This window comes from Prunus avium, chromosome 3, assembly GCF_965620075.1.
Source record: "Prunus avium chromosome 3, drPruAviu1.hap1.1, whole genome shotgun sequence".
NCBI classification, from domain to species: Eukaryota; Viridiplantae; Streptophyta; class Magnoliopsida; order Rosales; family Rosaceae; genus Prunus; species Prunus avium.
The window spans coordinates 11187418-11203784 of record NC_142286.1 but is presented as its reverse complement, the minus strand read 5'-3'; the positions used below and the strand labels follow the sequence as shown (position 1 = coordinate 11203784).

General features: G+C 38.4%; 1 protein-coding gene across 1 annotated transcript; it reads right to left on the bottom strand.

Moving 5' to 3' along the window:
• Positions 1-10252: 10252 nt before the first annotated feature.
• Positions 10253-12972, bottom strand: LOC110773044 (F-box/kelch-repeat protein At3g06240-like). The gene is made up of 3 exons (XM_021977530.2): positions 12891-12972; positions 11227-12558; positions 10253-10606 (listed from the first exon to the last, which is right to left on the bottom strand). The coding sequence occupies exons 2-3, from the start codon at positions 12552-12554 to the stop codon at positions 10492-10494; spliced, it is 1443 nt and encodes a 480-aa protein (XP_021833222.2). The 5' UTR covers positions 12555-12558; positions 12891-12972; the 3' UTR covers positions 10253-10491.
• Positions 12973-16367: the final 3395 nt, after the last annotated feature.

Here is a 16367-nt window from a genome sequence, read left to right as displayed (position 1 = left end):
ATGCTTCGACTCTAATTCTCACAGATAACACTCAATCACTCAGAACCTATGTTTTAATTCTCTCAAGAAAGCATAAGTGAGTGTATGAAATAGAAGCACAAATTTGGTTAGATCTCATGAAAGGAATTAAATACTAAGAATAGAGATACACACATACTTACCAGCACCCATGAATACATCCTCAAAGATCAGCTAGGTCTTTCACAATGTTGTAATGAAAGGCTAAGGTTTAGGGGAAATGGAAGAATTGGAAGGAAAAACAAATAACTTAAGAACATACCAAGGTTGCATGCTTCATTAATCTGCAAGGCATCATTGATTTAGATTGGCATGGCAGCAAACTTCATGGTATCACCTGGCATGGACTTTATTTTTCACACTTAGATCAAATCGAAACACTTTCATCTTCGTTGATTTGATCTGCATCTTCATTAACTTCATTGCACAGATTCACACCAAATTTCATTTAGGTACACGGCAGCAACTTCCTTGCATCAAACTTTATCTTGGCACACCTTGGTATATTTCTAAGTTATAGGGTATGGCTACAAGAGGTTAAGTATCTCAGATTGAGATACAAAGGTAGGGAAAATGATGAGGGTGATAAAAGAAAAGGCTTTGAGTGTTTGGCTTCAAGAGGGCTAATGGAACACACATATGGGTAGGGTGAAAAGAAAGCATATAGAATGGTTATACACACATAGCCTAGCACCACTTCAATGAGTTCATTCATGAATGAGAGCAAGCATATGATATCTGCAAAAGAGAATCATCCTTAGTATTCGATCAAAATGAAATGATGAGATCAATTAGAGTGAATTGAAGAAAATAAGTATGGATGAGAAATAGAACACTTTAAACCCTCTCAAGAAAGCAATTAGGCTCGATATAGCTCACTAGGGTAGTCTCCACTATTTTCCTTCAAGAATTTGAGCATGGTACTTTAGCCACCAGAATTCTAAGAGCAAAAGCTTTGTGAAGTGCGAAATTCTGATATGAAAACCTCAAATAGCAGCTCCATAGCATTGATTGTATGACATTCTTTAAAAAAAATAAAAAATAAAAAAAAGTGACAAGAGAACGAAAATTGAAAACACAAATGGATAAGAAAATTGAAATTGAAAACCTTCCCCCCAGACCTGAATTGAACATTGTCCTCAATGTGAAAGCATACAAAAGATGATTGAGAACAAACAAATGATAAAGGGAAAAGTTTAGAAGAAGGTTTAGGAAAAATAAAAAATAAAAAATAAAAAAAAAGAATATATAAGCAACTCACGGATGACCAGTTAAGGCGAGGAAATATAATTGGTAAAATGAAAGAAAATGTTTACATGTAGGCTCAAAATGGTAAACAATGGAAAATCATGCTTAAGCATGCATAAGGTTAGCTTGAAAGGCACAAACGATCCAAAGAGGGCCTTAATATCACTTCTTAAATGTCATGAAATCAAATTGCATAAGAATGAATGACTTTTAAGTGATCAACCAAATCAATGAATAATGAGATCAAACAACAACTTTGATGACAAGAAAATAAGAGTATGTGTATAACACTCATGAAATGAAGCACAAGGCTCAAAAGCTCACATTTATGGTTATATAAGTCTAATTTATGCTTGATACAATTCTTTGGGTCATGCAAATCCTTTAATTGGAGAATTATGAAACAAATGGCAAGTGCAAAGAAGGTTTCGAACATATCATGCTAGAACGATGCCAAATTAATCAATTAATTAATTTTATTTTTTTTTTACAATAAAAATTTACAAGGAAAAAAAATAAATAATAAATAAAATTCAATTTTCATTTAAGTCATGCAAACATTTATCACAATCTCATCAAATGTGTTCGGAAAGTGAATAAAATCAAAATCAAAATTAAAGCAAGACTTAACAAAATAAAATAAAAATAAAAACAAGCAAATAAAAAAAAAATTTATTAAATTAAGGAAAAACCAATTTTACATGCTAAACTCCAATACCCCCAAACCTAGAAATGAACATTGTCCTCAATGTTTAAAAATTAGGAACAAGCAATGTCATAACAAGAAATGAAAGGTACTAAAGTAAATATAAACCACAAAAAAAAAAAAAAAACAAAACAAAACAAAAAACACAACAAAAAAAAAAAAAATTACAAAAAAAAAAATTACAAAACAAACAAACAAATAAACAAAAAAGAAAAAAAATGAAACAGTAAAACACTCGAAACAGAAAGCCCTAAACAGACAAAACAGTAAGCCCTAAACAGACAGTCTTACGCAAACCAAAACCCAAACAATTAAAAGCCCAACCCAAAAGAAAGTTAACCCACCTTGAAACCTAAACAACGGTGAAAACCCGACCCACAATAAAATCCGAAGCCCAGACGTTTATTTTTTATTTTTTATTTTTATTTTTTTTCATTTTAAAAAAAAGATGTGCATTGGGAGCGCAAAGAGTGTGATTTCTGAAAGGGAAGAGCGTGGTCCCTGATGCCTTGGTTCCTGGGGAGTCACGGGTGAAAGGGGTGAGGGACGTGTCGGCGTGCAGAGGCAGCAGTCACATCCCCCAAGCCAGAATTATTGGCTTCTTGGGTGAAGCGGGACGACTTTTTCACTAGAAGGTGGTGAAAGGTGAAAATGCAATTAAGGGGGTTGGGAAACGGGTGCGGCGACATATAGAGATAAGCCGTAAGGGCCGCACAGAACTCAGAACCGCAATGGCTAGGGTTAGCAAAAACTAAGTCTATAAAAGGTAAAAAAAAGAAAGGGTAAAAAACACAAACTCAGAAACACACAAAAGAAAAAAGAAAGAAAGAAGATAAGAAGTGAGAAATCAAATGGCCTCTTCCTACCCCTTTTCGTTGGATCTCAACCTAGCTCCACCGACTCAGACACGAGGCCAAGCAGCGGCACCAGTATGGATGCCCTACTTTGCTTCCGCACGGGGGCCTGTGACAGTAACTGACTCAATACTCTTGGACAACGATGTTGCCATTGGAGTGGCTAGAAATTTAGTGACTCCTAAAGATATACGTGTTCTGGGGACAAGGGATGACAACCGGGTCGTGAGCGATGCCCTAGCACTGAGCGTGCAGAGTACGGCAACAGTCGCAAGTTTGGGTCATCGCCTACTTGCGAAGTCCCATGAGGTAGAGGTGCTGAAAGGTCAGTTGGCGGCGGAGCGAAGTATGGTTGAGGAGTGTCAGACTGCTATAAAAAGCTTGAAAAGGGAGAGGTCAAGGATAGTGGAGGTGAATCGACACCAGCTAGAAGTATTGCGGGACGAGAATAGAAACCTATCAAAGATGGTAGAGTTGTACTCTCGCGACATGCGAAAACAGCTGGAGGACCTAGACCGACCGGGTAAACGCAAACAAGCAGATCGCGAGAGTAGTTACGCTCAAGCTAAGATTGCGATCTTTGGGAGCTCAAGTGATGAGCCCCAAGAAGCTGTGCGTGAAGCCCCGGAAGAGGACAGCCAGAGGGCCAAACTCAAAGCTCCAATGGTCGAGACACCAAGCACCGAGAAGAAATGATTTCCTACTGCATTATTGTTGTTTTTATTTTATTTTGTTGTTTTTGTATTTTCGTTATTTTGTTTCGGAAATAAAAGAGTAAGGTTGCAGAAAGAAAAAGAAAAAGAAAACACACTTCCCAACTAAAATAAAACAAAGACGACAAACGGAAAAGAAAACACATTTCCCTAACTATAATAAACTAAAGATGATAGCCGAAAGGGAAAAGCAAAAACACAAAGCTCTAGAAAATGAAAGTAACGGGCAAAAACATTAAACACCAGAAAACACGGAGGAAAAAAAAAGAAAAGTAAAGTAAAGGTGCTCCCCCTTGAAGCGATTAGGTCGAGCATGCCCGGGAAATCCGAAATGGTGTTGGCTCTCTCTCATCAGCATATGTCTATTTAAACTACACCTCTGCAAGCGGATGATACCCAGCATTTCTTCCTGCAAACTCAAGGAAAAACATCAAAAAATTCAGAAGCAAAACAAATGGCATCCTCTAGAGAAGTGTTTGAGAGCTCCCCCCCTTGGGGTGTGTTTACAAGCTTGGGAAACCTCACTATATATAGGCCTAAGGAAGCTGAAAATCTGAATTAAGTATGGCTAATGCATACAACACTTGTTTTATAAAATCTGAAATGGTTGATGCACTTCACTAATAAATCCCACCAGCAGCCCTAGCTCATCTTCATGTCACCATGACCAAGCTTCCAACCAGAAATAATAGCTCATCCTGAGGTCAGCATGACCAGCAACTTCAAGGGCTTACGAATTGGGCTTCCCTTAAGCAAATTAAGACTTTAAGCACTCAAACTTGAAGTTCAGAATGTCTTCTTTCCAGCCATATATCATTTGGGCCAATCCAAGGTCGGAGGAGGAAGTTAAGGCCAAAACAAATTGCTAACTCATTTTCCGCGCTGATAAGATCCATCCTGAGCATGGTTCTGTGTTTGCTAGGTAACAGACTCCATATTTATCCAATGGGGCTGAATTTTGGATATGTTATAGTATACACCCATTGGAACAACTTTCATGAAGAATGTGGCCTCATCCGAGCTATGTAGGTTGCTGAAACAAAGCTTGCAATATGACCTACGGAACTGGACTGGCAGGGGGCTGTAGCCATAATGAATTTGTCTTTAAGCTCTTCATCAATTCATCCAAATTAGGCCTTAACATGCTTGAATTGCATGAATTATGTTCTCCAAAGCCATCATTGTTACCTAAAGCTCAATTAACTGAAAGATAAACACAAAAAGGATTAAAAGCACAAGTTTAACTCAAAAACATAACCAAATCATAAGCTAGAAGGGTAAGAAATAATATACAATTATGAACCGATCAGTGGGCCCAAATGACCCCTCTCATATTTTTAATTTTTTAACAACTAATTCGAATATCTAGAAAATATACGAAAACCCACCCCAAAGAGAGAAAAAATATCTAAAACATTATGAATGAGTAGTCAAATCAATCTCCACATGAAACCTCTAATGATTGTTGAAAATAGAAAAATGTAATTATGTTGTATTTACTAATGAGATATTTTTCACACCAATTTATAAATTTGTTTTAACATTGAAGTCATTAATAAAAATCTAAACATTCACAAACTCACCAACCAAAATAAGTCTAAACTAAACTAACCAAGGTATCACGATATTATCACATGATACCTTGGTTAAGAATGCGAAAAAGGTTTGCCTTATGAAAATCACGTGATACCAATTAAAAAGATTCAAATCCCTAGAAAATAAATGTAACTCACCTAAAAAAGAGAGAATATGTAACAAATCAGTAGTCAAAGTAGTCTCCGCAAGAAACCCTTAATAGTTGTTGAAATAGAAAGATGAAAAAAAAAAACTTAACTGCATTAAGAAATCATAATTGAAAAAGAAAACACCTAGAAAGCCTAATTGACCAAGAAAATGTAAAATTATTAAATTATTGTAAATAATACGAACTGCAAGAAAGTAATAAAAATATGAAAATTATCCCGGTTAAATTAGGGCACATCCCGCGTCTGCCATGACAAGTCGTGGGATTGCCATGCCTGTGTTTAAGTCAAGCTTGAAAGATCTTTGAGAATACTTCCAAGCACCTTCTTATCTTCTAGCAGCATACACACTAGAAACAAAGGCTAGAGAGATGTCCGCAATTCACCTCAGATCCCTTGCTTTATTGATAACAGACTTACAATACAAGTTATCTGTAGCTCTTACACAAATTAAAACAACACTAGAGTCCCACATCCGAAGCTTATTGAAATATAGTAAGACTTATAAGGCCTTACACTCAGATTTATAATTGCCGAATCTAGTAGTGTGGGCTTGTAACTAAACAGGGCATTAAAGTGATTGGTTACATGTGAATCTTGGGTCAAGCCCTAGGCCAACAGGGCACTCCCTACCCACCATGGGTAGTTAGCAATTAACAAATGCTTGAAATATCATGCTAGGAGCGAAAGGCCCTATGCCCTGAGGGTGGGAAGGTCTTGGTGGCTTGCTCAACTCCACACGCACAATCAACTTTTTGTTCTTTATTTGTAAATTCCGAAATGCTTCAAATAATTTAGGGCCCAAGCCCTTTAATTCAAATTTTTTTATTTCCGACCTGTTTAAGTAGTTGATTGATTTTTTTATTTATTTAAAAACGTGGTACATACATTCATATAATTCCAAAGATGAGAACGCTTAGACACAAATAAATTCTGTAGTTGGTTCAAAAAAAATAAAAAATTTGTGGTTGTGTAGAGGCCTAAATATTTTTTTATATAAATCTATAAATATCTTGATGGGTAAATTTCACTTTACTAATCAGAAGTTGCCCAATATTCTAACTTTGCTATCTAAAGTTTTTTTTGTATCAACTTCGTACCCAACATTTGATTTTTTTACCACTTTCATACTTCCGTTAGTCAAACTGTTAAGTTATCCATTAAATGATGATGTGGTAATCAATGACCCATAAAATATCAAACATATTGTGCCATATCAGCTGATAAAAATAAAATATAAAAATTAAAAATTAAAAATTAGAAAAAAAAAACTCTCTCTCCTCTCCATGCAACTAACGACACAGGGTTGCAGTACGAGGGATTATAGAGTAGTACGGTATTACCACATCAGCATATGATACTCCCGTTCAAAATTTGCCATGTGTCCCATTTAAAAGAAAATTAAAAATACTTGTACAGCTGGAAACCTCCAATTTTATCCTTTAAAATAACATTAGAAATAAAATAAAATAAAAGAATACTCCAGCCAATCTCGGCAGTAACCCTACCCTGCCTCCTCCACCGTCTCTTTCCCTTATCTCCGCCAATTGAAGTCTTCTTCTTTTTTTTTTTGTTTTTTTTTTCTCGACAGTATCATTGAATCCATCTTCCTTTTATACAGTCTACCCTCCATCTCTCTCCCTCTCCCTCATCAACTACCACTTTATTTTATAGTTAGTTTTAAATTCACATCCCAAAAGAACTTCTTAGGGTTTTTTACTTCAATTTGCTTTTCTGTCGAGTTTTTCCCTCATGGTAATCCTTAGAGTGTGATGGTTAGAATACAAAGTAATAAGAAATTGGAACATGAGGTTTTGAGGCGAGGAAGACGACTCCATCCATGGAGAAACTGAAGGAAGTTGAGAAACGATACACATACGAAGAGTTGGGTGCCTTGGTGGGGATCTTGGACTTGTAAAGAGCTCGGCCGATGGAGAAATTTATGCTGTTTGTAGAGATGGAATTGCAGGTAGTAAAATTGCAGGAGGAGAGGTTTGAGATGTGGGTTTGTTTCCTTCATTGTAGAAAAGTAGAGGAAGCTGAAAAGGAAAAGGGAGGAATAAACGGAGATTGGGGGTGGAGGAGGACTCCCAGTTGAAGGATTTTTTATTTTCTTCATTTTTAATTTTATTCCAAAGGGTAAAATTGGAAGTCAAACTCCAGTTGTATAAATAGTTTTAATTTTCTTTTAAATATGACACATGGCAAATTTTGAATGGGAGTATCATATGCTGACGTGGTAATACCGTACTATTATATAATTTCTCCAGGGTTGGGTGGTTTTGGGTATGGGGTGGGGATCTGGGCCGGGGATCTAGGGGAGGGGAGGGTGATTCTGGGTCAGGGTCCTCAGGGAGGTGGGGTGGGGATCTGGGGTTGGGGAGGGGGATCTGAGTTGAAGAGGAGGTAGCTGCTACTTTCGCCATATTTGAAATATGGCGACGGCGACAAAATCCGACCTGCGTTTGTTCGAAGAGAGAGAAAGGAAATAGATACAAAGGAGGGGATGGGTTGTGGACGGGAGAGTGTTTGTTTCGTTGCCGGGGTGGGTGTTTTTTTGGACAAATTGCTGGGTGGACAAATTGCCCATAATCCCATAAATCATCTCCAGAAAACAAATGCAGTATTTGTTTTTGCCGTGAGCATTATTGTTTTAATTCTTTCTTGATGTTGTAGTTTTGATCTTGTTGATGAAGTAATAGTTTACCAAATGAGTTGAAAGAGAGGGGGTGGGTCTTCGTGGTTGGTATGGTGGTGGGGTAAAAGGGGTGGTAGCTGGTCGCGGATGGTGTAGGAGGGGGCTGGTTATGTTTTTTTCAATGCTTTTTAATTGATGTTTTGGTAATTGAGAGAGAGGGGATGAGAGAGAAAGAGGTGGAGAGAGTTTTTTTTTTTTTTTTTCAATTTTAATTTTTTTGAAAAAATATTTATCATGTTTTACAAATGTATTTATTATTTTTAAATAATTTGTGTCTCTTTGTTGCCACGTCATTTACCACGTAATGAGTTAATAGATTCTTTTACGGCTAATTGACGGTGGGTATGAAAATGGAAGGAAATTGAACTTTATGTACAAAGTTTATACGAGAAAAACTTTATGTAGCAAAGTCAAAATTTTGGGAAACTTCCAAGTAGTAAAGTGAAATTTATCATATCTTGATTGATAACTTATTCTACAAATATAACATAAAACATTAAAGTAAATATAATCTTGACAAAATTCATAATTACCTCAAACTCCTCAATCAATCTGAAAACAATGCTACACTTACCAATTTCAAACTCTTAAGTTTTGGGTTATATGCATATGTATAATTAGATGACATATATTAAAGAGTGCTGCTATTTACATCTCCCAGTCCTATTTCCCCATCCAAACCTTAGATGACATATGGTAAAGCCCTACAATACTCAAACCTTAGGCTTAAGCCCATTTTGACTTTTCCAAGGGACCAAATATACTACACAAGCCTTAAAAAACCTAAAAATTACAACACTACTATTAGAGCTTTTGTTTGTTTGTTTGGGAAAATCACAATGCAAGGGTTATAGTGCTACTTTACATATCAGTTGGTCATTTTTTTGGGTTTTTTTTCTTCAATTTATAGGTTTTAGTGTTTATATATATAATCAATGCAAGAAATGAGTTATATTATAAATTTTTCTATTTTTTTAAATAAAAAAACAAGTTCTTTAAATAAAATAAAGTTCAAGAATACAAACTAAGATATCGAAATGACGCTAATGGAGTTTAGCATAGTGGAAAAGAGCTTTGACTTGCAAAATAGTGGTCTCAAGTTGAACTCCTATGGCACTGTGGTAGTGCTTCTGTGTGTGTGTGTGTGTGACAAACCTCCCCTCTCTCTCTAGTTTAGACCATCGCTTGTACCATCTAAAGAACCAAGCCCAAGAGGACAAGAAAACTAACATGCTAAAAACCAAAACTAAAGCAGACTAAAGTTGTACGAACAATTACTAGCCCACATTACTACAATTAAACTAAATCTCAATGACAACCCACAAAACCCAAGATAACCGAAACACTAAACCAACCGAAGAGTCGCAGTCCCACCCACTAGGGCATAGTCTTTAGGCGAACACAAAACATGTGATAAATCTGGAGAAAACTTGGTTTCCAGTGATCTAATTGCGAATAACAGCGAACAAATATGTTAATCATGACAAAAACCAATTGGGTAACAAACTCTTCAAATACGAGGTAGAACTAAATTTAGAGAAGATGAGAAGTGTTAGATAAAGGGTTTTTGGAGCAGGATCTAATTGAGTGCATAGCCCAATAGAAGTCATGATGAACTTCGATATGAGCATGCCTCAAAAGAAATCACAACAAAAGGCTTCTGATTCAAAAACACTTAATGAACTTCTTCACTAACCCAAAAGAAAACAGAAGAGGAGATGAGAATTGAGGGGTTGCTCTTCCTCCCATATGGAGGCATTTCTTTGGGACCTTTCCAATTCATAGTGCAGTTAAGTGTCAATGAGTGTCTACTGATTGTGGGTTCGTCGTGCAACGGACCTGTCCTCCTCTCATATGTTTTCCATACAGACAAATCTCACAATTTCATTCATATGTGATCATGGAGAGAAGTTGGAAAGACTTGTTGCTTGATTGTGGCTTCACTTCCCCAACTTCAAGATTCTTTTGTTTGTTGAGAGAGACAATTTCGATTCATCTGATTCTGATTGCTCAGCTCCAAATCCTCCGTGGTGGCCACAGTTAAGTTAACAAGTCACGACTTTTATTTTTTCAGTTACAACAAGTTCTAGCTTTTGACAATAAAACAAACCTCAGCCTCATCAACCATCAGTCCATCAAGAGAACCTAAGCTCATGGGTAAAAACACCATAAGGAGTTGTAAGTGCGTCAATAATTATTTTTGTGTACTGAAGACATACTTCATTCACCAAATCAACCAAAGTTGATATAAGCAAAGCCTTTAACATCACCATTAGCCTTTAACATCACTGTACTTCCTTAAACATAACAAGAAATTTAACTTCTAATCCAAAAATATTTGAAGTATCATCAAACAAAACACTAGCTGGTCGCTAAGTTAGAGGCCAATTAAGGTTCTGGTGTCCAACTATATAATATTAATCAAGGGCGCTCACAGCCCTTTATCAAAATGGTGTTTTAGCTCATTGTTAGACTGCATCACCTCCTCCAGTGTGGTGTGTGGGTGCTTGGTTCAATCTTCGCAATCTTCGCAACTGTCAGTCGAATAAAAATCTGATCCCAACTCCGCAATATCTTCCTCCAGAAAAAGGGCTTTGGTCTCTCCTAGCAGCTTCAACCCTGCACACCTGTATCAGCAGTTGTGACATTAAAAAAGTAAAATACTTGAACAGATACTGGTCATTTCCAAGGAATTTAAAAAAAATACTTGAACAAATGTGTTAGGTTAATGTTCTCTTAATGGCTTACTGAGTACCATTTTAAAACAGATAAGCAAACAGAATAACAAAACAGAATAAATAGAAGTTCTCAATTGCTTTGCCCCAGTCCCTCAAAAAAGGTATGGCTAATGGAAATTTTGAAAAAAGTGGCTTCCACATAAGGCTATTCCAAAATGAGAAATGTATTTATTGTTTTCCAACATTAGAAATTCAAATAAGCTCTTCATCTACCCAAAAGATAAAACTCAACCATGTACAATCGAAGACTGAATCAAAACATAGACGACAGTTCAAATTGATTGGGAACCAATGCATGAACATGTTGAGTTATTTATGGATCTTTAGATGACAGTCATGCATAAATGTTGGTCCATATATAAAGCCTTCTGACGTAGAGGCATATTCTATAAAGCAACTCCACACACGAGTTAACTTCCCAATAGCAAAACAAAAAGCATGACTACAACAACCAATTCATATTAAGTCTTAGAAGGTAAAAGAATAATGCAAAAAGGTTAAATCTTTACCTTGAATTTACATTCAGTACTTCTACATCCTTCCCCACCAGAATATCCTTCAGTGAAATAAAGCTTGGAACATGACTAAATACCTCAAAATCTGACTTGAACCCACGAAGCTTAAGAAAAATGAACGGACTGTGGTTTCTTGGGTGATAGTAAAAGAAGGCATTAGTATGAGAATTAAACATCAACAGACATCCATTCTGCAAGTATTTCATGGGTTTGAATGATCCATATGGCCACCTTCCAGCATCTTCGGTATCAATCGAAATATTCTTCCTCCAAAGTTTTTGTGCACCAGAATCATTCAGTGTCCAAAATTTAATTTCAAGACCATCAGTATGACACACACAAATGCTATCTCCCAAAACTCCCAAGACCGCATTACGACATTCCTCCCGTCCAAAAGGCGGGGATGGAACTGATTGCAACTTTTCAGTATCCAAGTCAAAAGAAATTATGGTAAAACCTGACCATTCATCGCAAAACCAATAAAGCACTCCTTTCACATAGGTGGGGAATGCTAGTTTACTAGCTAAGTAGGGAGCACTACCAACAGATTTCCATGAACCTGCTCCAAGTGTGTGTATCTCAGCCACCCTATTGGGACGAGGGGTCCCTTGCTTAAACATTCTTATCACCTTATATTCGTTAGTCCTTGGACTGAATCCGAATCCACAATCGATTGAAATCTTTTCATTCTCAGGTTTAGAACCTTCGGGAAGGTTTATAAATTCTCCGGTTATTGGATTGCACACAACAGCAGGGTCATTGGAGAATGGCTCAGACAGGCAAAGCAAGCCGTTACACGAGTTCACCACATTGTACTTGTGATCATTTCGCCTTATCTTGATGCAAGGCTTTCTTGTAGTGCCATGTTTCCTATCAAGCATCACATTGGCATTACCGTGGTTACTGATAACTTGCTCAGCATTGCGCAATGGGATTTTACATTTGGAAAGAATCATGTGGAAATCAGATCGCTCACGATAACGGTCATATGCACCGCAGTCCCTCAAAAACGAACCAGAGCTATCTTCAGGCTCAACCAAGTAAAGGGTTCTTGACACGCGTGGTGGACCCAAGGGCCGGACCATAGGAAAGACCTCTGCTTGTGCAAAATGCAGCTGAGCAAATTCAGGGTCCGAAATTAGACCATGCCAAGTCTTGCACACACACTTGCACATGAGAATGCTCCTTGTTGGGATCTTAAGTAGAACCATGTGAATGGTAGACTTTGGAAGATCTGTTATAAAAGGACCCATTTCTTGAATGTGGTCATCCTTGTTCCCTATTTGGGTGGCACAAGATGTAGACTTTCTTTTCCTCTTCATGAATCTATTGATAAGAAAACACTAAAATAATATAAATAAGGGGTTAAGCCAGTTGTGGTTAAGTGCCACAGAGAAAAGAACACCAAAATCACCACATTAGCACAACATCCACAACTGACCCACCTAATTAAAAACGGATTGAAGTGGAAAAAGAATCACTTATATGCTTTTCCTATTACTGATATAAAAATCATAGTAAATCAGTGATGTAATATCCAAGAGAAGGAAAAATGAGAATTTTAGGGTAACATATGATCAAAACGAAAAGCTAAATTACAAAATTTGTAACAAAAATAGGGTTTAAAACACTAAAATGGTAAGAACTGAAATTATTACCTGGACAAAATGGTAAGAACTATGAAATAGTAGCCCCTTGCAGAGAGATGGAAGTCTTTTTGCTTTTTTGGGTCAAAAGAGATAGAAGTGTTTTACCTAATGGCAGAGGGCGAAAAGGCAATTGCTAATTTGTACGTGAGGGTTCAACTTGGCGGGAAGAGGGTTCAGCTTGGCGGGAAAAGATGATGCACTGACTGGCCCAATGGGCCTTTCAACTTTTGGACTAAACACTAAACATCCCCTTGGGTTCATTTCTCCACCTTCCCTCACCACTGAAAGAGCACCAGAGGGCTTGGAATTTTTATTTTTATTTTTATATTTATTTTTCTTCACACTGCATTACAAATTGTCCACACTGGAGTTAAAGGATATTTGAATCCAAGCAGGGGGCTTTGAGATTTTAGAGGTGTAAATGAGCAACGGGACTTCCTAAAACAAAGTTTTCAACAAAAATACTAAAATTGGACAATACATATTGAGAGTAAATTTATAACTAAATCTCACCCCAAAAGATATAATTAAAAAAAATATATCATCTAACATGAATCTTCCCAATATCAGATTTATCTAGTGTTAATATAACATTTATAGGGTGGCATTATTTCTGTCAAATGAGTTGTACATTCCTAATTAGTCTAAATCGACTATTTGATTCTGCAAGATTATAAGATCATAATTACATTCCCCGAATAGTTTCCTAGGCTTAGTATATAACCTTCCTATTGTTGTACATTCTAATATCAATGAAATATAATTCTCACCTAATTTGAGATGGTAGAAGAGCAATCAATCATGACTAGCTCTTGACCTAACCACAACATATTTCTGCAGTTGCAACAACCATACAAACCCAATCGCAGCAGCCGCCACTCGCATCACCATCAGTCGCGTTCCACCACCACTCACGTTGCTCAAAATCCAAACTCACGCAGACGTCATTCACGACTCACATTGCTCAAAAACCATACCAACAACATACATCATCCATGACTCACATCGCTAAAAAACCAGACTAGCAGGATGTGGGAGCAAATAATTTGGCTTCCAATTACAAGGCGCCACATGGACAAGAAAAGTATCTCATAGGTCAATTAATTGAGCCCATTTATTTGGCCAATTAATTGATACTAAAAATAGGGATACTATCTTAAATATGGGATATTATATAATTGTTGAGGCCCAAAAATCCAGGGGGTTAGGCCCAAGCTTATTGTCAGCCCGGTGCAAATAATTAATTACAAAAGAAACTCGACCGGGGCATAATAGGGAATTGTAGAACGCCTACGCGAGCCACGGGTCACGCTAAGCAAGCATGCCAAAAACGCAACGGCTATGTAAGTTCACGCTCATGAATCTATCCGGTGTTATTTAATTTGAGCTCGGCTTATTATAGCACAATTAAACTCAAGCACAAGCACAACGAATAAACATGCGATGCCATCACGCCATGCTACAAGCTCAAGTGGGCCCAAGCCACGTAATCACTCGGGGCTTGCTGAGAAGGTTGTGGCATGGATGGGTACGGGCACTCACAGGGCCCATTGAGGGAACGAGGGATGAAAGCTTTAGGCTACTTGGGAGCACTAAAGCTCAGGCCCATTCCTCGGGCCCAAATACATGGGTTAGCATGAGAGAGAAGAATGGGGTCCAAAGCCTTAGGAGAACATCCCATAGGCTACTGTAGCATTTAGGGAAGTCCATTATAGTTAGAATGCCCAAGAACGAGCAAAACCACTTCCAGCAGCTGGACGAAAGCGTGCGGGCCGCTGGAAGGGAAAATACCAATAACCTCAAAACTGTACTCGAAGCCCAGCCCAGCCTCTCTTAGAAAATCCAAACATCGAGCTCCACCCATACCAGAGCTCCCATGTAGTCAACCCAAAATCACAGCAAGGACCATAGGAAATCCATAAGTGTAGGAGAAATACCCAGTGGACAAACAACTTCCTATGTTCTCAGTTTTCCTTTGTAAGCTCTGATTTGAAAACCAAGGGAGAAAGCAAGTGGCGCCTTACCCCCATGGAAAGGCTCAGCCGCACGAAGCCTTGGAACCACAAGAAGCCATTGATTCAGGCGCTCTGGTCAATGATTTTGCACAAGAAAGGGAGTAATCGGAGAAAGGGAAAGAAAAAGTAGGAATGGATGATCGACGAAATTAGGATTCCAAATGCCTATAAAACAGAGCTTCTTTTACCCAGCAAGACACAGCATTCCAGAGCAAGACCAAGCTTTGTCAAGCGAACTGGAATTTTCCCATCTTCTACTCCCAATGTTTCTCTCTGTTCTAAGGTAGAAGCCATCCTAATTCTCCCCTCTCCCACTCTAAAACCTGTTTCTCTCCAAGAAATTCATGCTATGATCTCTCTCTCTCCCTCTCTCTCTCTCTCTCTCTCTCTCTCTCTCTCTCTCTCAAATTGCTAAACCTGTGAAAGTTCAGCTCCCATGCCACATGCTCCTCATGCCAAGTCATTAACAAATTTCATGCGTTCCTTTGGGTGTTGGTGAAAAGAACCCGAACGTATTTTTCTAAGGCTTCAGTAAGTCTTTTAAAAATTCTTTCGGGAGTTTGGTTCTTGAACTCAGGCTTTAGAGAGGATCTTTTGTTCGCTTTCTTCTCCCAGCGGCCCAAGCCCATTCGTTAGGTTGCTGGAACAAAAGGACCCCCACATAAATTGGCGACTTCACTGGGGACCAGACTGCCATTTCCACTGATGCCTCCAAAGAAGAAGACCAGAAGTAATACCATGGCTTCCCAAGATGGGCTCGACCATGGTGATTCTGAATCACGACAGAACGCCTCTTCTAGAGAGCAAGAACGTGCAAGTGAGGGAGCTTTCACCCTCACAGACCTCATTACAGCCATTCAGGCTATGAGGGAAACCCAAAGGGAGATGATGGACACCATCAAAGAATTAAAGGGCTCTGTCTCTAAGCCGACCGAGGAAAACAATGGACACCCACAGGAGGAGTCTGCTGTCGCTGCTGGAAAAGGATCTGAACGGAAAGGACCATCTTTTGTTACTCAGGAGGACGTCGTTGCCATGCTGGAAAGAGAGCTTAATCGAAGTCAGGAAGATTGGAAGTACATCCCTCAGCCACCATATCCCTCGAGCTTACTCCAGCAACCATACCCTAAAGGCTACGAGGCGCCAAGCTTTGTTCTTTTTGACGGAAGGAAGGGAAGTCCAAAGGAGCACGTCAATCGCTTCATTGACGCTCTAGGGCCACATGCTGGCGATTATAATCTTCGGCTCCGAGAGTTTTCAAAAAGCCTTACTGACCGTGCTTACACATGGTACACCACTTTAGCACCAGGCTCCATTCGCTCGTGGGAAGACTTGGCAAGCAGGTTCTGCAAGAAATATTTCCAGCACGAGGAAAGAGTCACTACTACTCAGCTCAACAACACTCGCCAAAAACACGGGGAGGATCCTGTGGACTTCGTGCGCAGGTTCCGGGACTTGGCCTTGGACTGTT